Source organism: Lontra canadensis, unplaced genomic scaffold (genome assembly GCF_010015895.1).
Source record: "Lontra canadensis isolate GAN:19392208 unplaced genomic scaffold, GSC_riverotter_1.0 scaffold64, whole genome shotgun sequence".
In the NCBI taxonomy this organism is placed as follows: domain Eukaryota; kingdom Metazoa; phylum Chordata; class Mammalia; order Carnivora; family Mustelidae; genus Lontra; species Lontra canadensis.
In genome coordinates, this window is record NW_022631058.1 from 12108501 (window position 1) to 12133885 (window position 25385).

General features: G+C 51.0%; 1 protein-coding gene across 1 annotated transcript in view; it reads left to right on the forward strand.

Moving 5' to 3' along the window:
• Positions 1 to 21710: 21710 nt before the first annotated feature.
• RIN3 (Ras and Rab interactor 3) overlaps positions 21711 to 25385 on the forward strand; it is an 80945-nt gene continuing 77270 nt past the window's right edge. Inside the window, exon 1 of the mRNA XM_032878674.1 lies at positions 21711 to 21904. Coding sequence (XP_032734565.1) covers positions 21832 to 21904 — 73 coding nt within the window. The 5' untranslated portion in view covers positions 21711 to 21831. The remainder of the gene's footprint in view (positions 21905 to 25385) is intronic.

A 25385-nucleotide genomic window follows, 5' to 3' on the forward strand; every position in this document is an offset into this window, starting at 1 on the left:
GCTGTGGCTGCATCTCAGTACCGTGTTCATTTTCATTGCTGAGAAGGATCTCATTGCTTTGGACGTGTCCCCGTTGTTTATCCATTCACCTACAGCAGCACGTTTGGGTCATTCCAGTTTTTGGCAATGACACATAAAGCCCCTGCCGACATAGGCATAAAGGGTATAGGTTTTGGGTAGGGAACTCTGTGGGCCAGCTTGCATATGGGCTGCCACGTGAAGAAGGACATGGGGTGGAAGACAGCATGCGGAGAGAGCAAAAGGAGGTGACAGCAGAGGTCTAGGCGAGCAGTGATGGTGGCCTGGACAAGTGTCTTGGCAGCGGGGGTGGGGAGAAGTGGGCCCACTGGAGAGTAGAGTGGACGGGGCCTGGGGGTGGCCAGGGTGGGCGCCGTGCCGTTGTGGAGGCCGCCATGCTGTTGTGGAGGCCGCCATGCTGGTGTGGAGGCCTGCCCTCTGCCTTCCCCAGGGCAGGACAGCTGCTGTAGCTCAGTGGGACGGTGTGGACCTGAGGAGCTGCCGGGGGTGGGGGTGCACTAGTGTAACGGGTAGGGAGGGGTGTGGACCCTGGAGCAAACTTCCAGGACTCACGTTCTCTCCGCTTGTTTTTTCATCTGTAGAACGGGGATGCTAATGGCTCCCAGTTTACAGACCCATTGTTGTGTCGTGTGAGTTACTACCTGTCAGGAGCATGGACCAAGTCTGACCCGTAGAAGGTATTCAAGAAACCCGAACCCTGGTCAGTGGCCTTCTGAGGGGCCTCAGCTCCACATCCTCTTGTCTGCTCCACTTACCCCTTTGGCAGAAGGCCAGTCTGTGGTGCCTCTTGTGGCTCTGTGAGGCCGTGGATGACCCTGTCATCTGGGCTCTGCCCCAGGTCTGCCCTGACTTGCTGGGACAACATGAGATGCCTCCTTTACCTCTCTGGGTGTCGCCACCTCTGCTCACACCACGTGGAGGTGCATAGCCCCATGGTGTGTGGGGCTCTGTGCAGAATGACGGCAGCATGGCGGCCGCACACAGTAGGAATTTCGTAAAGACACGCCTGTGAGGGGTGCTTGGGCGGCTCAGTCAAGCATCTGATTCTTGGTTTCAGCTCAGGCCATGATCTCAGGGTCATGGGATCAAGCCCTGTGTGGAGCCGGACACAGGGCCTGGAGCCTGCTTCAGGTTCTCTCTCTCCCTCTGCCCCTCCCCTTTCCTCTCTTAAAAAAAAAAAATGTGCAGGCAACCTGCTCGTGACAGTCTGGGGAGGCTCAGGTGAGTGACTCTGGGGGCACCCCCAGGTTTGCGGGCTGGCAGAGGCTCCCCTGTAGTTGCCACAAATCTCATCCTCCTGTTGTCCTCCCAGATCCATCCTCCACCTCTGACAAGAGCTGACCCGGCAGCCGCGTGGGCTGTCCAGTTGGAGGAGAGCGAGTGCCTGGCTTGGGCTCCACAGGGAGAGGTGCGGTGGGTCCTTGTTCAGACGCCTCCCAGGGTCTGTGGGAGACCCTTGCTCTGAGACCAGGGTTCACGTCCAAGTCGTGACTGGTGCCGGGCCTAATGAAGGAACATTTGCAGTCAGCCGTCAGGACTCACAGAGTCCTTGTTTGTACATTCTCCCACTTAATAAAGTTATTCGTAACCCTCAAATCGTAGCACCTCGGAAGTCATTTGCAGACGTGCTCAGAGTGGCGATAAATTAGGATTCCCCTGATGCACACATTCCCACCTGAGGCCGGATAAAGTGAGACGCTGCCTTCTTATTTCAGTGCTTACCCTTCTAACAAGGCCCTTGTCGTGGTCTGTTGAGTGCCATGGTTTTCCCATTTTCTGTGCATTTTGTTGGTGATTTCACTGTTTACAGTGTCCCCCAACCACAGAGCTGAAGCGCTTTCTAGTGCTCCAAAATGCAAGAACACCGTGAGGGCCTTGCAAGAAAATGTGAGTGTTCCAGAAGCTTCTTTCAGGCGAGGTATATACGCTGTTGGCTGTGAGTTCAATATTCGTGCTTCGAGAATATATACTAAGTGAAGTGTCTTTAAAAAAAGAAAGGCGCATAAGGAAGGTTATGTATTGGGGCGCCTGGGTGGCTCAGTCATTAAGCATCTGCCTTCAGACCTGGTCATGATCGCAGGGATCTGGGGTCGAGCCCTGCCTGGGACTCTCTGCTCAGCAGGAAGCCTGCTTCCCCCTCTCCCACTGCCCCTGCCTGTGTTCCCTCTCTCGCTGTCTCTCTCTGTCAGATAAATGGTAAAATCTTTAATAAGAACAAAACAAAAAACAAAAAAAGGAAGGTTACGTGTTGATCAGTTGACAAAATGTTGTGACCAGCGGCTCACAGGAACCTCACCCAACCTCGCGTTTCCCCTGGACGGAATGGTTCAGTATTCACTAACTCAGTGCTCATGGTGACTTTATAGAACAGAACAACCACAAAAAATGAGAACTGATTATAGCCACATTGTGCCGAGAAATTGGCCCCACATCTCTCCCCTGGGCTGTCTGCACTCAGGTGGAATTAACAAGTCCCTATTTTGTGTATGGTCTGTCCTTCAAATGCACAGGTCCTCGGGATCGGCCCTCTCCTTCTGTCCACTCCCACCCCCTTGGTCCTCTCCCCTCCAACAAAATTCAAGACTCGGAAGGTTTCCAGGAAGGGGAGTGGTCTGTGTTAGTATTTTATATCCTGTGATTCGGATAGAAGAATCTTTGCAGAGGCGCCTGGGTGGCTCAGTCACTTAGGCGTCTGACTCTTGGTTTTGGCTGGGGTCATGATCTCAGGGTTGTGAGATGAAGCCCTGTGGCGGGCTCTGCGCTTAGTGGGGGTCTGCTGGAGACTCTCTCGCTCCCTCTCCCTCTGCCCCTCCCCACACACGTGCACACCTGCACTCGCTCGCTCTCTGTCTGTCTCTCTCTCTAAGATCAATCAATCTTGTAAAAGAAAAGGATCTTATTAGGGAGCAGCATATCATTCAAAGCAAATAAAAAGGGAGGATTCTTGGCATTCATAGACGTGTCCCTAATAATTATAGCCATTATGTCTAGAGGGCTTACCTCAGGCCCCTTTGCTGAGAGTTTTTTTGTTTTTGTTTTTGTTTTTTTGAGTTCCTGATCACAGCCCTAGGAGGCTGGGGTTATAGTGCCCAGTGTTCAGGAATAACGTGACTTGATCAGAGCTCTCAGCAGTCACAGTGGGAGAGCCCAGATCTGGATCCAGCATTGTCTGAGTCCAGAGCCATCATCCTGAGCCCCTGAGCTCCTTGAATCCCAAGGTTCCGGGACCTTGCTGCATCTCCTAGAGCCAGGTATGGTGTGGACCCTCCCCTGCTTTCGGAGCCCCTCTGAGGGGTGACCTCCTTGCCCCCTCCCTGATTCGGCCTTGTCCCGATAGGCAAGCCCGGTCCCACCAGCTAGTGTCTCCCTTGTCATCCTCTGGCACAGTCCCACCCTAGGACCCGATCCTGGAGTCAAGGAGAGACAGTCTAACCTGGGTGGGTTGGCAGGTGCCTGTCAGGCCTCAGGACAGCTCCCTATAGCTCCTTGTGCACCCCAGTGCCTCCCCGCAGCCTCTGAAGTCAAGGACCCGACGTCCTGGGTTTCCTCCAGCCTCCTGCTCTGGAGAACTCAGCGCTAATGACTTCCCTCATGCTAAAGCATTGGGGATTGTGCACACTGTAAAGTCTGACGAGGACAGGTGGGCCATGCTGGTTGCAGAGAACAAAAGCCTAAGTGAGGTGCCGCCTGAAGGGTGGGATTTCAGGCAGGGGAGTGGGGCTTCCCGTTTGTGTTGCAAGGTGGGCCTGGGCCCAGGAGGCGGCAGGTGCCAAGAAGCCCCAGGACGAGTGAGGCTGGCTTGTTCACATGACTTGCTCATCCCCCGGTAGAGGAAATGTGGTCACGACAACTGTTGGGTGGGTTGCAGGGTGACTCAGTGTCACCAGGGGTGGAAGGAGCGTGAGGCTGCCAGAGTTTCCTGCAAGGTGCTGTCTGGGCCTGTTGTCCGCAGCCCACAGCTGCCCCCTGCTCTGCCAGAGCCCCGAGGGAAGGCGACCGTCGGCACCCTATTTGGCCCCAGAGCCCTGGGTTGGCTCCATGCCGGACCCCACCTCCAGCTTAGAAATGGGGTTCACTTTGTCGAAGCACACCCTCACACCCTCTAATCACAGCTCACCCTTCCAGCAACCCCCTGAAGTAGTGTAAGACGAGTATAGTCTTCCACTTATTGCACTACTGAGTGAACGGAGGCCCAGAGAGGGACAGACACTTGTGCAAGGTCACACAGCAAGACTGTAGGAGAGCCTAGAGCAGACCCCATCTCCCTTTCCCCGGGCAAAGCATTTTCTGCACCACTGGGCTGTCCAGGATGAGTAATGTCACCAGCGACTGTTCATCGAACCCTCATTAAGCTCCAGATGAAGTAGTCCATCCTGTCCTCCCAGTGTGCTGTAGGACCAGTGCCATTCTCACTGTCATTTTACCAACGCTGAAAGGCCAGGCTCAGAGTGGATTTTGGTCAGACAGGGGAAAAAGAGAAATCCCCGCAGAGATCCAGCAGGAGGGGTGTGAGGGCACAGAGGCCCTTTGTCTCTCCTTCTGGGTTGAGCCATGACCATCGTGGGCTGCTGCTGTCCCCCCTTGCTTCTCCCTCCCCAGCCCCAGTGTCAGGTGGGGGAAGGGAGCACTGCGCTCTTCTTCCTTTTTCCCCCACGGCATGATGGGGAACACTGAGTAAGCAGGAGGCAGGGCCAGAGGCCAGGTCACAGTGGGACACATGGACTACCACGTGGTGCGGGTGCTCCTGGAAGTAAGGAGGCTGGCAGGGGCAAAGGACCCACCTTCCCAGAGCCATCTGAGCCCTGTTTTCTGAGCCGGGGCCTCCCTGGGAAGGACAAGGCAGTGGAAAGTTGGGCAAGGACTCTGGGAGCTTTGTAGAAGCCTGGGGAAGGGGGGCGGGCCGTGGGGGCTGAGATCTGTGAGCAAAGCCAGACCTGCAGCCAGGTCTGTAGAAGAGGGGCCCTTAAACATGGGAACGAGGTCACCAAGAGCAGAATATTCCCCTCGAAGAGCTTTCTGAACAGAGTAATGGCAGATGGTAATAAAACTGGACTTGCATGTAATTCTTCTTTTTAATCTTCTTTCTTCCTTCTAATTGGAAACAGATCCCCCACATGGTACATGAATTCACACACACTGAAAAGATTTAAACCAGGTAAAAGTCTAGACCTGTGTTGTCCAGAACCTTGGCCTCATAGAGCTGTTTCACAAATTAAATTAATTAAAATGAAGTAACATGGGCGCCTGGGTAGTGCAGTCGGTTGGGCGTCCGACTTTTGGTTTTGGCTCAGGCCGTGGTCTCAGGGCCATGAGATTGAGCCCCACTTCGGGCTCCGTGCTCAGTGTGGCATCAGCTTGGGACTCTGTCTCCCTCTCTCTCTGCCCTTCCCCCTGGTGCTCATCCTCCCCCTCCCCCAACAAAATAGATAAATAAATCTTTAAAAAAATACATTAAAAAAAATAAAATGAAGTAACAGTCTCACCGGCCACACTTCAGGTTCCCTCTAGCCACAGGCCACTAATGGTGACCACACTGGACAGGGCAGGCACAGAACCTTCCCGTCGTCGTCCACCATTCTTGGGCACAGCAGTGACCACACCGGAAGCTGGGAAAACTCTCCTGGCTGGAAAATAGCTTTTGGAATCGGGCTGGTTCCTTTGGACCTGTTTTGAGTTACGTATCTCGGGGTATCTGCCTTTCTTCCCACTGAATGGCACCTGGCCTGCCCAGCTCCTGGGCCCTGTGGGTAGGAGGGTGACATCTCCCATGTGTTCCAGATGAGAAGGAGGTAAGAGGGCCACGGGTGAGGGGAGGGTGGGGTCATGTCCGTCCCTAGGAACAGAAGCCCTTCCCCTTGTTTGTCCTGGGTGGCTGAGGTGCGGCCAAGGGAGGGGCTGGGGTGATCTGTTGAGTCCCCACATGTGGTGCCATCTTGTCTGTGACAGAGAGACGCAGATGAGCACATGGTCTTCTGGAAAGACTCGCTCCTGGGTGTCCATTCCTCCACTTTTATTAAACCCCCGAAGTGTTCACTTCTTGTTTTCTGAATTTCATGAGGGTGTACAGACAGGGTAAGGAAAGAGAAAGAGGTCACCTAATCTCAGGATGAACCACCAGTGTTGGACCAGTTTATACTCGCACGGACAGAGCAGGAGGCCCTCGTTCTGCCATATCCTCCCGGGCCTCAGTGATGCAGGTCTTCCTCATCACAGCCCTTCTTGGGGGCTCTTGGAGTTTTCTTCCCAGATTCCTAGATTCTTCATGCTGTGGAGAACCTTCCTGCACTTGTGGACGCTTGGGAAGTCCTCCGGGGGAAGTTCAAGCATCTTGTTCATTTTTTCTGTTTGCTTCTGTTTGTCTTGTCTCTTCCTTATTTGTGTGCAGAAGAAGTTCCGTGCTTAAGCTGGGTATCAGCCTGTTGTAATGCGAGTTACCAGTATCTTCTCCCACTGAGGGCTTGACTCGACTCTCTTAATGGAGTGTTGATGAACAGAAAGTCTTCATTTTAACCCAGTCAAATGTATCGTTTATTTAAGGTCGGTGTGTGTGTGTGTGTGTGTGTGTGTGTGTGTGTGTGTGTGTTTACTGGTTAAGAAGTCTCTCTCTCCCATCAGATTATGAAGATACTCTTTATTTTCTTCCAAAGCTTTTGGTTTTGCTTTCCACCTTTAGGTCAGGACAGAGTCTCCCTGGAACTGATTTTTATATATGTCGTGAAGAAGAGTCCAGTTTCCTTTTTCTGCCCACATGGATACCCCATTGTCTCAGCACATTTTATTGCAAAGACTGTCCTTTCCTCAGTGTCCTATGGTGGCCGTGCATAAATCAAGGGACTGTGTATGGGTCGTTCTGTTTCTGGACTCTTCTAGTTCACTGACCTATGTGTCTGTCCAGCACCAGTACCACACCATCTTAATCACTGTAGCTTTAGAATAAGTCTTGGTACCTGGCAAACGAGATCCTACCCCGTTCTTCAAGTGCGTCAGGGATACCCTTGACCCTTACCATCTCTGCTTCCATTTTCACGGAACACCTTTGGGAATCTAACTGGAATTGCATTGCTTCTTCAGATCAGTACATGTAGAAGTCATACCTTGGCATTCCATGGACAGGATCTGTCCTTCCATCTGTCCTCATCTTTTATGTTTACAATGTTCAATGTTTCATCTTATATTACAAGCAGGAATCTGGAGGGTTTTGACAGAATGGGTTAAGAACTGGGCTATAAACTCAAACCAGCCAGGTTCAAATCCCAGCTCTGCTACTTACTAATTCCATAGCTTTAGTGAATGGCTTAACTTTTGTGCCTCAGTTTCCCCCTCTGTAAAATGGGAAGGATAACCAGAGTTATCTTACAGGGTTATTGTAAAGGATTAATGTAGTTAATATAGAGCAATGCCTGTGCATACATATCTCTGAAACATTCTTAGTTTATTTTTGAGTGTGTAATACATTCACAGGATTCAAAATAAAAATATATTTTTAAAAAGATGTATAGTAGAGGTACCTGGGTGGCTCAGTGGGTTAAGTAAGTGTCTGCCTTCAGCTCAGGTCATGATCCCAGGGTCCTGGGATGGAGCCCTGCATCGGGCTCCCTGCTCAGCCGGGAGCCTGCTTCTCCCTCTACCCTCCCCGCCTGCTCATGGTCTCTCTCTCTCTCTCTCTCAAATATAAGTAAAATCTTTTTTTAAAAAATTGCTTTCTTTGTAGGTCAAAGATAATTGCGTGTTGCCAGTAATACTAATCTTTCCTCAATCATTTCGATGGTTAATACAATGTCGTTGAGTACCTGTTCTGTGTTGAGCCTGGGGCACCCAGCCGTAGATACGACCCACCCTGGAACACAGAGAGAGGGGAGGGGAAGACATGGGCAGTGACAAGCAGCATTGTTCAAGTTTGATTCTATTTTTGATGTCTGGAAGTCACGTTGCAGTAAGCATCTTTGTTCGTGGAGCTTTATCGTACTTTTTCTTAAAGATTCTTTAAGATGTATTTATTTGAGAGAGAGTGAGAGAGAGCAAGTATGAGAGAGCACAAGCAAGGCGAGCGGCAGATGGGGAGAGAGAAGCAGGCACCCCGCTGAGCAGGGAGCCCAAGGCAGGGCTCCATCCCAGGACCCTGGGAGCAGGACCTAAGCTGAAGGCAGATGCTTAACTGACGGAGCCACCCAGGCACCCTTATCGTACTTTTAAAATATCTCTTTGAGATAGATTCTAGAAGGGAAAATGACTTATAATGGGCTATCTTAGCCAAAACAAGAAAGCGGTGTTCTCTAGATCTGCTTGGACAGAACCCAGATGTGTTCAACATCTGAAATCCCCTTAATGAGAACTTTTCTTTTTGAAAGTTACAAATTGTTTTAATTATTTTTTGAATAAGTGATATAGTCACGTGGTTCAAATTCAAAAGGTACAAAAAGGTATACAGTGACGCACCTCCCTCCCACCCCCAGCCTCCCAGTCCCTCACCCAGGGCACCAGGAGATCCCTCTCCCCTGTGTCTTTACAGAGGTAGCCTCAGCCCATCTCAGCATACGTGTATCACATGTGTGAATGGGCCTGCCCACTGCTCTTGGTGTCCTGGGTTTTTGTGTCCCCACTGCCTCCAGCTTCAGTCCCAGGCAGGAAGTTTGTCCCCCAAATCCTGTCTTCTCCAGGAGCCATCTCCATGTTCAGTGAAGTTGCTAAGAATTTTTGGTGGGGGTGGGAGGAGGGAAATGTCAGCTGCTCTTTCACCATGTTATGATTATTTTTGTAATTATTATTATGTAAGTCTAGAGTTTTGTCCGGTCCATAGTAGATGCTCAGTAAAAACCCATTGGATAAACAAATGGATGCTGATAACATCACTGAATGTTCACTGTATTCCAGGCACTAACCTGAACTCCTTACAGCAATCCCATAAGGTAGTAATGCTTACATTTCCCATCTTAAGCGTAAGAAAATTGAGGCAGAGGGAGCCTTAGACACTTGTCAAGGTCACTAAGTGGGATTCTAATCCAGACTGTCTGGTTCCCCAAGCCCATGCTTAAAGCACTAGTCACCACGGCCCTTGTCATCACTCAGAACCTGACTGCACACAGCACTGTGGAAAGAATTGGTCTTCTCGTCTGTGAGCTGGGTCCTGATGGGAGTGGATGGTCCTAACCCCGGACTGGTGTGGGGGAAGGTTGTCAGCAAGGCCAGTGGGCTGAGTCAGGTTCGGCCGCATTCAAGGGGCTGGCTGGCATAGGGAAAGGGGCTGGGACCTGTGAGCCAGAGGAAGTTGCAGAGGGAGGCTGGAGGAACTTGACCCAGGGTCCCAGGAGGCCGTGGGTGCCCAGGGCTATCAAGAACACAGATTGGCCAGGCCTCTGAGTCGGCAGTCAGAGCTTCTGAGAAACAGGGTCCGGGGGCAGGCCTGGGAGAGTGGGAGCAGCCGGCAGCGGGCTCAGCGTGGAAGGCAGGGGCCTCCTCCGGGCTCCCCGCAGGGCCCAGGAGGGGCTCCGTCTGGGCCGGTGGAAGCCTTAGGGCTCATCGGAGGAGCCAGCAGACAGCCTGGAAGGTAGGGCTGGGAGCATGGCAGTGCTTGACACACACCGAACGGTAGAGGTCTGCCGTACACACAGGTGTGGAAAGTTTGAAGGCCTTTGACCTGCCAGACCCCTTGATGTGGGCTGTGACGTGCGAACTCAGCCAGCCTGACCCGTTCTCAGCGCTTCCGGGGTCCGGAAGACCTGCTTAAGCTGACTTCCCCTCTGAGAGGCTGTGGGCAGGGGCCCACAGAACCTCATCCCAGCTTCCCTGGGGCTAACCCACCAAGGGTCGGGGGTCTCAAGCTGCACCCTGCGTCCCCCCTTGTCATGAAAGGCCTTTTGGTTTCTGGGTGGAGAGGAGCCCAGGGAACTTTCACCCAACACGATTTCTCAGACACTGCCCTGGGAGCCCCAACCATCAGCGGGAACACACCAGAGCCTCACGTAGTTATTTAGCCTGTGAAACTGGGCTGGACGCATTTGCTGAGTGTTTGCACATTCTGTGTGTGAGACATTTTGATTCTGAAACTGGATGCTTCTCTCCCATCTGCCTGGGACGGCCACGGTCAGCCTGGAGCTGTGTTTTGCATCCCAGGGACACCAAAGGCTGGGCCAGAGGTGGAAGTCAGGTAGCAGCTGAGGCTCGGCTTCCGCACGTCGAGGAAAAAGTATCTGGCAGAAAGGAAGCCACAGAGAAGCTGCGCTGGCCGCCTGCATTTTCTCAGGCCGTCTGCTGGGGCAGAGCCAGCCCAGCTAGGAAGAGAAGGCTTCCAGTGGCACCTAGCCAAGGGTCAGTTGAGTCCAGAATCATGGAATTCGTAGTGCTGGGAGGAACCTTAGTCCCTGGTCTGACCCATGTCAGTAAATCCCCAGCCCAGCTGCTGCGTGTCTCCCGTACAGAGCCGGGGGCAGGCATCGTACCGCATCCCAGCGTTCTTTCCCCGCTGAGCCTTCAGCCTCCCGATCTAGGCAGCTGCTGACTGTGGACATCCGACCCCCTTGCCGTCCCAGACCTAGTTCCGCCTTCTCATTTGACTGAAGGGGCCGCTGAGCCTCAAGAGGGGAAGTGAGTTACCCAAGGTCACGTAGTGAACAACAGGAGGAGAACGTGGTCTCCTGAGTGTGAGCTCAGGACCACTTCCTTCGTATCATACACCTGTTCTCCCGATGAATACAGCCTTTGTCGTGTCACTACTGATCTCCTAAACTTGTTTTCTCCCTTCATTGCCACAATGGGATCCCAACCTCAAAACACAAAAAAATTTCCCACCATTTCCCCAGGGTGTTGCATAGGGAGCTGGAGCAAAGCCGATGTCACCTCGTGTCACACTAATAGAGTAGAAGATCTAGATTATGGAAAGTTATGGTTAGGCTTCTTTCTTTGCTGCTCAGGGCACACCTAGGGAATCAGTTCCCTGTTTGAGACTCTACACTTCAAAAATACAAAGACAGAAGAGACTCAGCATGCTCTGAAGGATAAAAATAGTGTGATGAGGGGCTCAAAACCACTCTGTAATTTACAGTTAATTAATTTTCAACAAGGGTGCCATGAAAATTCGAAATAACCTTTTAACAAAGGCTGCCAGGGGGGCACCTGCGTGGCTCAGTGAGTTAAAGCCTCTGCCTTCGGCTCAGGTCATGATCTCAGGATCCTGGGATCGAGCCCCGCATCGGGCTCTCTGCTCAGCAGGGAGCCTGCTTCCTCCTCTCTCTGCCTACCTGTGATCTCTGTCTGTCAAATAAATAAATCTGTCAAATAAATAAATTAATTAAATAAAATATCTTTAAAAAAAAAAAAAGGCTGCCAGGACAACAGGTTGTCCAAATGTAAAAAAAGGAGGTTAGACCCCTACCTCACTCCAAACACAAAAATTAATTCAAAATGGAACAAAGACCTAAGTGTAAGAGGTGAAACTATAGGATTCTTAGAAGACAAACCCATGATCCTGTATTAGGTCATGGTTTCTTAGATATGAAACCAAAAGTACGAGCAACAAAAGAGAAAAAAGACAAATTGGACTTCACCAAATTTAAAAGCTTTCATGTTTCAAAGGACAACTTCAGCTTTTCACCAAGGAGATGAAAGACAGTCACAGAATGGAAGAAAATATTTGTAAGTCATACATCTTATAAGGGACTTGTATAAAGCATATATAAAGAAAGTATAATTCAATAATAAAAAGACATAATGTTTTCCTAATACAGGCAAAGGATCTGAAGACATTTTTCTAAAGGATAATAATTTATAATATTATATAATATATAATACTATACAATATATATGATATATATACTATATATATACTATATATACAATATAATATAAGAATAATACATATATGTGTATATAGTTAGTAATTAAAAGATGCTCAATATACATCAGGGAAATGCAAACCAAAACCACAACAAGATACCACTTCATACCCATTAGTATGGCTATAAAATAAAGACAGGCAAGAACAAGTATTGATGAGCATGTGGAGAAATGGGGACCCTCACAGGCTGCCAGTGGGAATGTTAACTGGTATACCCATCTGAAAAACAGCCTGGCAGTTCTTTAAGATGCTAAATACAGAGCGCCCCTGTGACCTGGCAGTTTCTCTCCTAGATATACAAGCGAACTGAAAACAATGCCCATGCAAAAACTTGCACATTCATGATGACCAAAGAATGGAAACAATCCAAATGTCCATCAGCTGGGGAATAAGTATAATGGGGTGTGCCCATGCGATGGGATATTATGTGCCAAGAAAAAAAGAAGTGAAGTACTGGTACACCCCTTGAGCTATGATGATATGGTTGAGCCTTAAAAATTATGCCAAGGCGGGGTGGGGGGCGGGTAGAAGACAAATGAGGAAACAGACTCTTAACTGTAGAAAACAAACAGAAGGTTGCCTGTGGGGAGCAGGGTGGGGAATGGGCCAGATAGTTGATGGGGGTTGGGGATATGCTTATCTTGATGAGCACGGAGTGATCTGTGCAGTTGTTGAATTGCTCTGCTGTATACCTCAAACTAATAGAACACTGTATGTTAACTACACAGGAAATATGTATATATATATGCCAAGTGAAAGAAACCAAACCTGAAAGACCACTTGTGGTCTGATTCTGTATATGAAATAACCCAGAAGGCAAATCTATCAAGACAGCACGTAGGGCACCTGGGTGGCTCAGTGGGTTAAAGCCTGTGCCTTCAGCTCAGGTCATGATCTCAGGGTCCTGGAATCAAAGAGTCCCGCATCAGCAGGGAGCCTGCTTCCCCCTCCCCCTCTGCCTGCCTCTCTGCCTACTTGTGATCTCTGTCTGTCAAATAAATAAATAAAATCTTAAAAAAAAAAAAAGAAAGTAAATTGGTGTTTGCCACTGGCTAGGGTACTGGGAGGAAATAATTGAACTGCATTATGGGTACGGAATTCCTTTTGGGGTGATGAAAATATCCTAAAATTGTACTGATAGCTGCATAATTCTTTGATTATACTAAAAACCATTGAATTATATATGTTAACATGTTATTAAAAAATAAATCACTCCATATGCAAATTCCCGGAGACAGTAAATATAATAAACCCAGCTCAGTGCCTGGCAGTGGGGACAGCCGCTGATGAATTTTACCTCGGGCCAGCCTTGTGGAGGCGTGGGGCTGTTCATCCCATAGAGGAGAAGACCTGGGGGAGGGCCTGTGTCAGCCCCCTTCCTACAGCTGGAGGGCTCTGGGAGGGGGGCAGGGTGAGTTGTCCCCAAGGCCCTATACAGCATGGATAAAGCAACAAGAGAGAAGACTTCCTAGGAACACGTTTCATCTCCATAGAAACTCTAAATTGCTTCTCAGAATGGGTTGCCCGGTGAGGTGGTGATGCCCTGTCCTTGGAGGTCTTCCAACAGCTATGGCACTTCTCTCCTGGGGGGGTGTACAGAGAGGTCTGTGGTGTCAGGGGATCATTGGAGGAGGAAGGCAGTGGCTTGGAAGGTCACAGAGGCCTCTGGGTAACTGTTCAGGACCTCTGCAAGCAGCTCATGGTCAGTAATGTCAGCAGTATTTGAACTACAGAAATGGCTCGCTGCACATCTGACGTCTCCAGCACTGTCCCCAAACGTCCCATCCCCTCGAGGAGTGGCCACCTGTTAGGTGTCAGCTGTGGCTGGAGCCTTTCCTGATGCTGTCCCATGAGAGCCTCACACCACCGTTCGGCAGGTGTTCTGTCTTCCCGACTATGACTAGGGGAGGTGGTGCACTGAGGCTCAGATGGGCAGAGCAGCTTGGCTTTCCCCATCACACTAGGGCCTCCAGAGTGTCCTTCGCACTGGCACGAGCTGCTGCTCCCAGCGAAGTCCTATGGCTGCCAGAGAAATGAGCCAGTGACCTCTGGCTTCTTCTCTAGTGACCCTGGGGCAGCTGTCAGAGGATTTCCCCCAGAAGTCCCCTGGGGCCTGATTCTTTGGACGAATTGGTGGACGCCTAGGCTGGGTTTATCTTCATTGCCTTTCAGCACAGCCCTCAGGCTCCAGAATTGACTTTAAAACGCCAAAAAAAATTTTAAAAATTAGAAAATTTCTTTGAAAAGCTGGAGTATCCCGTATAAATTGCTCTGGCAGGAGGAATAGGCTTAGGCTTAGGTGCCTGGAGACTTCCCACCTGTCTCTTCCTCGCCTTGTGACAGGTGCTAGGATCTTGGGGGAAAGGCATGTGGCAGTTTATCGGTAGTTACTGAGAGGGCTGAAGCCTCCTTCCCAGCCCTCCCTGATCCCATTGCCTGCTTCCCCCCTTCAGCAGTAACCATCACCCCGAAGTCGGTGCGTGTGCGCTCTCTACAGGGCATACAGAACAGTCATGTATGTTTCACACCTGAGTGTTTCCGTTCCTTCCGTGATTTGCTTATTGCACTCCACATCAGGTTTATAGGATTTTATTTTATTTTTTTTAAAGATTTTATTTATTTATTGGACAGAGAGAGATAGAGCAAGAGAGGGAACACAAGCAGGGGGAGTGGGAGAGAGAGAGAAGCAGCTTCCCACTGATTAGGGAGCCCAAAGCGGGGCTCAATCCCAGGACTCTGGGATCATGACCTGAGCGGAAGGCAGACGCTTAATGATTGAGTCACCCAGGCGCCCTAGGTTTGTAGGATTTTAAAACTTTTTTTTTTTAATGTGATTTCAGACTCCTGGAAAAGTTACAGGATGAGTACCGTAAATTTCTGTACGTATGTTCTTCACCCAGAGACACCGATTACTAACATTTTGTCCCATCTGCTCGTCCTCTCTCATTTTTTCCCTGAAGCTTCTGAGAACAGCTTGCAGACACTGTGCCTCTTTACCCCCATATATCTTAGTGAGTATTTCCCAAACACAGGGTCGTTCCCTTACCTATCTTCAGCAGAGGGACTGAAATCGGGGAATGAACAGGATTTTGAGATTTAACCGTGTAGCTTTGGCTCCTGCCTTTTAGCAGATGTATGGTAGTCCAGGTGGATGGGATCACAGCCTGTGGACCCGTTCTCTTACGGATGGACGTGGGTCATTCCCATTTTCTGGTCACTGCCAAGGCCACGGTAGCGCCATCATCATTGTCTCCTTGTGCCTGTTTGCATCCTGGGAGGCCTGGGCTGCAGCATGCCTGTCTCCCTTGGATTTTGACAATCATTTTCGGAGCAGGTGCACCTGTCTTCATTCTTAGTGGTGCTTTACCCTCTCAGGCTCCAGTGGCTTTTAGTGCGCCATGGCTTTTGGCTTATCTCAGGCCGTCTCTTGCATTGCTGTCATAGCAACAGGTGTCCCTGGGAGAACCTGGGTGTGACCGCATATGTGGCTCCCCACCCCCACCCCACAGCTAGAATACAGACCTATTTGAAGTGCTACTATGTGCCAGGTGCTGCTTGAAATGTAGATGTTACCAGCTCCATTGCACAGATAAGAAAACTGAGGCCTGTAGAAGTTAGTACCTTGCCCCCAGTCACTTGGCCAGGCATGGCAGGGGTTGGGACAGAGACTGAATGAGTCACCCTTGCACTGTGCAGGGTGTGTGAAATGTCCGCTGACCCTCTAGTCGTGAGTCTAGAGAGAGACGGCACCAATGAGGGATTGGTGTCCCTCCTTGCAATGTCTCACACCTCCCACATGCCTGTTCTTGTGTTGCTGGTCCCCTCCTGTCTGTGCAGGACTCATTTCCCAGAGGAGCAGTCTGCACGGAGGACTAGAAAATGGATGGGGTGTTGGGGGCTGCCATGAGCAACTATCCTGTCCCACCCTGGGAGTGTTGAAGTATGGTTGCTTCTCGGGGCCACCAGAGTCACAGGGGAACTCCCCTCCGGGACCCCTATTCAGTCCTGTCCCAGCAGGAGAAACGGGCTACTTCAAAAGGGAGGAAGGGGGCTTTGGACCTCAGAAGTTTAGGGTGGGTGCTGGAATTGCTCAGCAATTCAACTTTGGCTTTTAGAGGTTAACTGTTAACGACTCCCATGAAAATCATGGTGCACGGAGTGCCCTCTTCATGCCACGTGCCTGCCCACCTCATCTTTGCTCCCAAGAGAAGTCCTCTCAGCTGGTGGTGCCTACTCCCTATTTCACAGAAGAAGAAACTGAAGGTCATAGTGGTTGGATAAGGCATCCAAGCCCCACCCATAAGTCTGCAAAACCGGGGTACGAGCCGGGCCTGGGAGATCCCCAAAGCCAGCAGCTCTCCAACTCTCTGTGTTCGTTTATGTGGCAAACAGGGATGTTTTCACACATTATTTAGATGGATTTTAATCATATAAGTAATGCTTCATCCGTATAAAAAATTGAAACAAATCCCCTGAACGTCTCAGAGATAACTGTCTTTAATGATGTCTTACATAGCTCCTGAAGTTATTTCTATGTATATTTTTATATGAGTCTGTGTATGTTTGTAGATATTCCAAATGATATAGCAATCATTATTGAACACTCTTTGCCGTGTACTACAAGGGTACAGATACATGGGAAAAATTGTTTTAAATTTCTTCAAGAGCTTGAATAGGGTAGCTATTTGAAGCACAAACTCTGAAGCCACATTGCCTGGGGTTTGAATCCCAGCTCTGCCACCTACTGGCTGTGTGACCTTGGGTGAGCTCTTTAACCTCTCTGTGCCTCCATGTTCTCATCTTTACATGGGACTATTAGATGTCAGCTAGTCATTTCCCAGGACTGTGGCGGTTTACCGAAACTTTGCAGCTGGAAACAACAGACATTTATCTTCCCACCGTTCTGGAGGCCGGAAGTCTAACATCAGGGTGTCGGCCAAGATGGTTCTATCTGCAGGCTCTGAGGGAGAATCCATTCCATCCTCTCTCCTACCTTCTGGTGACAGCTGTTGGCCCTTGGTGCTCCTTGGCTTGAGACGTTCTAATCCAATCTCTTCTTCTGCCGTCGTGTGGTCTTCTAGCATCTCTCCACTGCCTCTGCTTATAAGGACACCTCCCACTGGATTTAGGCCCCGTCTTCAATCCAGGATGATCTCATCCTTAATTTAGTAACATCTACAAATATCCCCTTTTCAAATAAGGTCACATCCTTAGGTACAGGGGGTTAAAATTTGGACAAGCCATTTTGGGGGACACAGTGCAACCCAGGCATACAGGTGGGAGGTCAGCCAAGTTAAGGGAGTGCGTGGAGTACTTAGAACAGACCCACACGTGGTTGTGCTGTGGGCTCCTTGTTCATCAAACAGGCAGGCTGCTATCCTGCTTTCCCAGGACCCCCTCCCATCCCGCCCCCCACGTCACCTGGGTGCCTGTGCACCTTGTACAGAATGATGGGGCCATCCCATAATATTATCACTGGAGCCACATCTGGCCCCTACAGGCCTGAGAGCCCGTGAGGGCAGGGACTAGGCCTCTCTGTCTTGATAGACCAGCTCGGTCTTGAAGCTGCTTGGGGTTGGGATCATGGGTGGGACCAAGATGGCCTTTTGCCAGTCCTTTCCCTGCATCCCACCTTCCGCTCAGCTTCTGGCTAAGTCTGCACAAGGGAGCCTCAGTTCCCCTCACAAGGAGTCATCACTGGAACTTCCCAAGCTCTTTCCCAGGGGCTGGAGCTCTCGTGAGCTGGGAAACTTCCATGGCTTCCTTCCCAACAGGCAGCATGGAGCCGGGCAAGCTGTCACCCTGCTCTGACCCCATACTTAGGAGGGGCCCCCTGGGGCAGCCTCTCCACCCCAGAACAGAGCTTTCCTCTCCTCAGCAGTGACAGGGACCCAGACACCGGTCCAGCAAGTTGGGGACGTGCCAATTCACTGTTCCTTCAGGGAGCTGGTGACAAAGTCCCCCAGATAAATCCGGTTGCTGCATCCAGGCTGGGTCCCTGCAGTGCAGGGGGAGGGTCTCCCCTAGTGTCTGACCACCCTGCGCTCAGCCCGGTGTCCAATGACACCTGGCTCAGAGTGGCGCTGTCCTCCCTACCAGCGAGCAGAAGGAAACTGGCCGTGAACGATTTCTCTTTTCTGATGAGTTGCACTAAAGTTTCTGAGGCTCCTTACTTTTTGCTGACAGTCCTGTTCATTGCCCAAGTTTCCCGTGGCTGCCCTTATGGGACCTTCAGCTAGAGTTTGGCTGCTGAGAGCGAGGACATGGGTGTCCGGGTCACCGGCTCTGCCAGCAGATGCCAGTTAGAAAAGGAGCAGCTGAGGCTAGGGGAGCTTTGGGCCTCGCTCCAAGTCACAGGAGCACGAGAGCCCTGAAGGGACAATGTGACGAGGGCACCTGCTCTGACCAGGCCGGAGAAGGGCCATGGGGCCAGACCCTCGGATCCCTGAGTCCCTGCTGACATTGGGCCTTGGGTCACTTGAGCTGTCTGGGCGTCACTTGCTCTGCAAAGTGCCCGTGCCATGATGGTGCTTGGGGCTGGGCTGTGGGACTCCAGCAGAATGACAGAGGTAGAAATGCCCAGAGCTGACACCCCATCAGGCCTTGTTTCACTGCTGTGATTAGTGGAACAGCCCGGCCACATCAGCTGTAACTGCTGGGGACTCTCGCTGAGCCCACATAGCACTTGAACTCTGGGTTCACATGTTGTCTTGGGTACAAGCCAGGTGCAACACACAGACATCTACATGGTCATGCTCATCAAATGTGCTAAGTCCTAAAATCAAGGCCACAAAGTAAAAGAGTTATAATGAGAAGAATCCTAACTGGAGGGCTAGGATGATAGAAAAATAATAGTTAACTTTTACTGAGTTGTGCGAAGCACTCGACCCATCTCTCTCTGCCTCGCTATTAGGTAAGGGTAATTCTTACCTTTTTACAGATGCTTAAACTGAAGCCCAGAGAAGTAGCGTAACTGGCCAGAGGTCACACAGCTTGGATTCGAACCCAGGACTTCTAATAAAGCAGACAGGCTTCTTCTGGATGGGTCTTAAGGGATGGGGAGAAATTTATCCAGGACACAACCAGCAGTGTCCTATAAAAGATTTTAAACATGCAGAAGAGTCGAAAGAATTTTGCAGTGAATACCCATCTACATATGGGTCTTTGCATGGACATTGACTTTCATCTCTCTTGGGTAGATAGATACCCAAGAGTGAGATGGTTGAGTCATACGCAAGGTGTATGTTTAGGTTTACCAAAAAAAAAAAAAAAAAAAAAAAAAAAAAATTGTCTTTTTCCAAAGTGGTTGTACCCATTTAGAGTCTCTCCAGTAATGCCGGAGAGTTCCGGTTTCCTCCCACCCTTACCAGCATGTGATGTTGTCAGATGTCAGTCTTTTTAATTTTAGCCATTCTCATAGTTGTATCGTGGTATCTCATTGTGTTTAATGAGTTTAATTTGCATTCCCCTAATGACTAATGATGTCAAGTAATCTTTCGCTGGCTTATTGGCCATTCAGATGTCTCCTTGGAGGTATTTTCAAACCTTTGGCCCATTTTTAACACAAACTTGCTCGTTCTCCGTTAGATGTATGCTTTGCAAATATTTTTTCCCCGCCCGTGGTTTGCGCATTCCTTTTCTTCATGAGGTGTTTTGATAGGCGCAAGTTTAATTTGGTATGTTTAATTTATCCATCTTTCCTTTCATGGTTCTTACTTTCTGGTCCAATCCACTAAACTTTTGCCTGCCCATTGGAGACAATGTTAGTAACAGGGAACCTGAAGGAATCACATTGGGCATTGGAATCACAGGTGGATAGGGCAGCCTGAGCCTCAGGAGTGCCAAGTGGGGAAATGCAGGTTTTGCTGAGGGGATGGAGGGCAGCTCTTTGTGGGGAGCTTATGGGGATGGGGGAAGGCAGGGGCTCAGAAAGGGAGTACCTTTAATATTAGGAGACTGGATTGGATCCTTTAGGCAGTGCAAGCCATTGAAGGTTTTAGAGCAGGAAGGGACGTGATCACAAAGGACTCATGGCATGGTCCCCATGATTCTGGAGCCTGGACGGAGTTTCTCCTTGGTCATCCTGTCCTCAGGATGAAGCTGGGACTTCCAGGGAGCTGGGGGCAGGGAGCAGCCTTAGAGTCAACTCTGCCAGTCGTTCCAGCATCCTTATGGGGACACCCACCCTGCCCCCTCTGGCCTCCCCTTGCCCCAACCCTCTAGCCAGCACCTGCCAGCCCCTAGGCTTCCTTGAGGTTTCTCTGGGTCAGGTCGCTCAAAGGCCTTTGCTCTTTCCCAAATCTACATCCTTGTTACAGCTCAGCACGACCTGACACACTCTAGGTCACTCATTCACATTGTCTGTCACCTGGCTTCTCTCCTATAGGTGAGATTTGTTGGTTTGGTTTGGTTTGGTTTTCACTCTTGTTCTCTGCTCTGACCCAGTTCCTAGAACAACATCTGGAGCTCACAGGCCCTCGGAAAATATTCATAGTACAAGCGAATGGGAGACAGACCCCCTCCTTTCTCCCAGAGCCTGTTTGATCATGGCTTTGGTTCTAAGGAGAAGATAAGGACCTTTGTCCCCAAAGCCCAGGCCCTGCCTAGGACCACCCAGTAAGTGGAGGAAGCTTCCGGGCTACCACCTGCCCATTGCATAGATGAGAAAACAGATTCAGAGGGAAAGGACTCACCACGGCCTCAGCCTAGATGGTGGCAGAGCGGAAATGCGAGTTCTCACTCCCAGCTTCCATGAGAGCCCTAATGTGCCCCTGGGGGAGGCCCCTGGCCAAGCGAGGAGGTTTAAAGATGATCAGGAAGCCTTTTGGTGCCAGAAGATAGTTTTGGGTTTCGAGGGTCAGAGGAAACTAACAGGCCCCAGGGTGCTTCTTTCCAGGGTAATTTCGGCCTCCAGCCTTTTCACTTCTTTCCCAGCGGAGATGCTGTGACCGGACTTCAGGGCCTGGGAAGAGGTTACATCAGCATCAGCTGGGCTGCCCTGGACTTGAACTCCAAATGTGGCTCACTGAGCCCCAGTTCCACAGCCTGTAGCCATCCATGGGGCTGCCTTACCGCCCCTCCCGGCCCCACGGTGCCTTCAGCTGCCTTGGACACTCCTGTTCGTCCTGGGCACACTTTTCAGTGTGGACCCAGAGGGGAAATGCACAAGTGTCCCTGTGCACACAGCATCCGTGAAAGGGACAGCTTCTGGGAGGATTTGGGAGTAGGGACGTCAGGAGGGAATTTTGGCTGGGACCCCGCCCGTGCCTTTAGGAAAAGCTGTTCCCTCCTCAGGACTTCTGGGTCTTGCAGCCCTCGAACCCCCTCTCCCTCACCACCCTGTTCCCCTCTTCTGTGCCTTGGGGGCTCATCCTGACCCTCCCCAGAGCGGCCCCTTAGAGCAACCACTAGCCAGGGACGCAGGCAAAAGACAGGCACCAGCTACATCTTCCTACCTGTGTAACTGCCCGCTCTGTCTGATGAAGGTTTTCACCCCTGCAGATACCCTGAGAGATTTAGTTCCTTGGAGTCCCCTGTGTTTCCCTGAAGCCAGCCGGGGTTGGAATTAGCTGTTCCTGCTGCATGGTACTCCTGTTACATTTATCCCAATCTTCTGCTTCAGCTGGTTTCGTCTGTGTCGATCCAACCCATTTTATTATAAGCACCCCAAGGTGCGGATCATGGTTCGTCTCTTTTTTTAATTCCCCAGAAGACTGGTGGCTTCATAGATGCCTAATGAATGAGCACGGTTGAATTGACTGTCCGTCTGTTACACTCTGCGGTCGGGGCTGGCTGCAGCAGGGGTGATCGTTTGATTCTGTTCTCAGTCCTGTTCCAGATGTTGGCAAAGGAGAGGGAGAGGAAGAGGAGGAGGAGGATGGCATGGGGCCTTGTCCCCCGGTCACCCCGAAGAACTGCCTTCCCCGGCGGGGCATCAGTGTCCTGGAGAAGCTCATCAAGACATGTCCTGTGTGGCTGCAGCTGGGTCTGGGGCAGGCGGAGGCCGCCGGGATCCTGCTCCAGGAGGCGGCTGGGGTGAGTTGAGGTCTCTTCACCTCGTGGCCGGTGGTGGGCAAGCACAGCTGCCTGTTTCTGCTTTCCTTTCTTGGATTGGTCAGCTTTTCAACTGGGGTGTTTGTTTCCAGAACTGAGGAGCGAGAGATTGGTGAGACATCTGGTTCCTGCTTTGGAAAGCAGGTATCCCCCCTCCGGAGAACAGGGAGCTGTGTGGCTGGCGTGGGCTGTCTGGGCACCGGGACCCCTGAGAAGCAGGACTGGCACTTGGAGAAGTCAGCCAGGCATCCAGGATGAGAGCTGGAGGCACCTGAGAGATCCTGTTTCACTCCCTTAGTTGATATAAGAGAACAGGGGCTATGTGACGTAGGCAAAAGCTTTTCTGGAGCCAGGCTCTGTGAGCTGAGCCAAGGGGCTTAGATTTTTCTGAGGCTCACTTCTCTCCCTTTGAAACGGGGCCATTCGCGAAGGTACTCTGGTCCTATGAGCATCACAGGGGTAGATAGGTAGGTAGATAGTGAAACATGAGTCAGAACCCATCAGGTGCCACCCACCCCATGTGTTTTCTCTTACGCACCACTTCCTTTTTAAAAAACATTTAATTTGTTTAATTGTAAAAGTGATAAACATGTGTAGTCACTGTAAAAAAAAAAAAAATCAAGCCGGACAGAAGTAAAGAGGGTTCTCGAAGTTTTTGCCACCTGTTCTCTGTCCCCTCACTGACTTCCCAGAAGTCTGTTTTCATTTTGTTTGTTATGGAAGTGAAATTCGCATCACAGAAGAGGAGCCATTTTCAAGCACGCTGTGTGTGTAGTCTGTTCCCAGCGCTGTGTCAGCAGCATCTCTCTCTGCTTCCAACACACTTCATTGACCTGACATAAAGCCCCGGGCCTCCTCCCCACGCCCCGGCAGCCAGCTGTCCACTGCAGAAACCGTGTTTGCTCGAAGCTCATGGTATGTCTTTGTGGGCGTTATCCACAGGGTCCCCCAGTGACCGCAGCCAGGATCCGTCAGGCACTCTGTCCCGGGCACTCAGCAAAGGTGTGCACGTGAATCAGCGCCGTGTGTGCTCACGGCAGCTTCTGACTTGGGCATGACAATCAGACCCATTTTACAGAAGAGGTAGCTGAGATGCACAGAAGCTGTGTGACCTCCCCCAGGTGACTCAGCGAGCCAGTGCCTGAGCTGGAACTTGAACCCAGAACCCAGGCAGTCTGGCTGCTCCCGGGCTATGTTGTACCTGCGCGGAATCCCGCGCTGGGATTTCAGCCGCTGGGCGCTTCTGCTGGGCTCCCCTTCAATGCGGCAGGTCGTGCTGCAAGAGTCCGGGCTCCCCTGTGGGGCTCAGTGGCTTAGTGGATTCACTCACCTTGGACTAGATAAAAATTCGTCGAGTAGCAGTTGTACCTAAAGATTGGAATTCCTGGGGCACCTGGGTGGCTCAGTGGGTTAAACTCTGCCTTCAGCTTGGGTCATGATCTCAGGGTCCTGGGATCGAGTCCCGCATCGTGCTGTCTGCTCGGCAGGGAGCCTGCTTCCTCTCTCTCTCTGCCTGCCTCTCTGCCTACTTGTGATCTCTGTCAAATAAATAAATAAAATCTTAAAAAAAAAAAAAAAAAGATTGGAATTCCTGCAACTTACTGGGCTTCCAACAAAGTTCCAACCTCCCCTTGCCACAGAGGCCCCTCCCACAGGGAGTGGGGACCATGGAGGCCGGACAGCCCAGCAGAATCCTGCTGAGACCAAGGCAGGGGTTTGTCTCTTCTGGGTATGGTGGCAGACACGCCCTGCCCCCAGGCCAGGCCAGCCGCACTGCAGCACCAGGGACAGCCTGGGAGTCCATGGATCCCTCTAGAAGGATGAGTAGGGAGGGGGCTCCAGGGGCAGGCAAGCTGATGGTCATCCTCAAGAAAACAAGATCCCTTGTTTCATCCCACCCCACCAAAAGGTTTTTTATTTTGAGCTCACTGAGGGCTTCGGAGCAAATGAAGAAACTGTATGGAAAATAAAATCAGGGACTCATGCCAGCGAGTGTCCCAGTCAGTGTTCCCAGCGTGTCCAGTCCACCAGCGAATCACCCACTTCCCTGTGAGGTTCGGAGGGGATTGGCTTCCCACCCTTCCTGGGAGGTTGAGACTCAACGTAGACCCAAGTGCAAGGTTTTGATGCCAAGGGATGGCCATTTTCTGGGCATGGATGGACATGCAGATGGACAAGACAGTGAGGACCCATCATGGGAAAGGCAAGTGCCTCTCCAGGGCAGGGTGGGCCGGCCCTAAGTCTGGACTGCTTTGCCCCAGGGGTCAGCCCTATCTTCAAAAAGTTGAAGATAAGCGCAAATCAAAATAACAAGAGTGGTTCAATGTGAAGATTCCTTCTCCATGCTGGGCCAGGTACTGACATTAATGGCAAGTCCTGTGTGGTGTCCTCTCCTCGCATCCTTGTGATAATCCTGGGAGGCCTCTAAATCTGTTATTATTCCCAATTTACAGATAAGGAAACTGAGGCTAAGAGGAGCACCCTAGTTTGGGCTTTCCCAGAAGCAGACCCCAAGACAAGGATTTGAGTTCAAGTAGTTTATTTGGGAGGTGACCCCAGGAGGCTGGCAGGGGAAATAAGACAGGGAAGGGAGGCAGCTAATGAAAGATGTGTGGTCGTGCACGTTACCACGGGCTGCAAGGGGACCTGGATCCTACCGGAGCATTCTGGGAACCAGTGTGAAACACACGTCTTAAAGCCATCCCACCCAAGGACTAGAAAGCTGTTACTGTCCACCGACTCCTGAGAGCCCTACACCACTGTGGGGTGTGAGGATTTGTGTTCCAGTACGTCCTCTCTGCCTTGAGGATGAGAAGATCTGACCATGGCGAGAAAGAGATGCCAAGCTCTGGGGCGATGCGGGCGGACTTCCTGGAGGAGGCAGACGCTGAGCCAGGTCATGCAGAGTAGATGGGACGGACTGAGATAGCAAATAGAAAGCTGTTCCAAGGCTGGGTCCTAACGTGACACCCACATCCAGAGAGAGGCCTGCATCTGATCCCGGGACTGAGAGAGCGGCCATGGTTAAGATGGAAGGAAGCTGCCCTAAAGGGGGTCAGCCAGGCCCACACCCTGATCCCACTCACTGCATCGCCGAGGCCTCAGGGACAGGGCCAGCCCTGAGCCAACAGAATTGGACCAGATGAACCTTCTCTTCCTTTCCCTGCCCCCTCCTTCTCTGCCCTTACCCGCCCCCACCCGCCTTCACATCTCTGTTTTCAAGCAGATGCAAAGCCCAAAGTTCATGTTCTGGTAAGAACGTTGGCCAACTCTTACCCAGAGTTGGTCTTTGCACGATCATATCTATCCCCACTGCGATTTCTGTCAGGTGCTCCGTGCTATTAGTATCCTCCTATCCTCGAGGAGACAGCAGAGGCTCTGACAGGTTCACTCACTTGCCTGAGGTCATGTGACTAGTGAGAGCAGAGTCTACAAGGTGTGACCTTCAGCGAGGGCCCTTGGC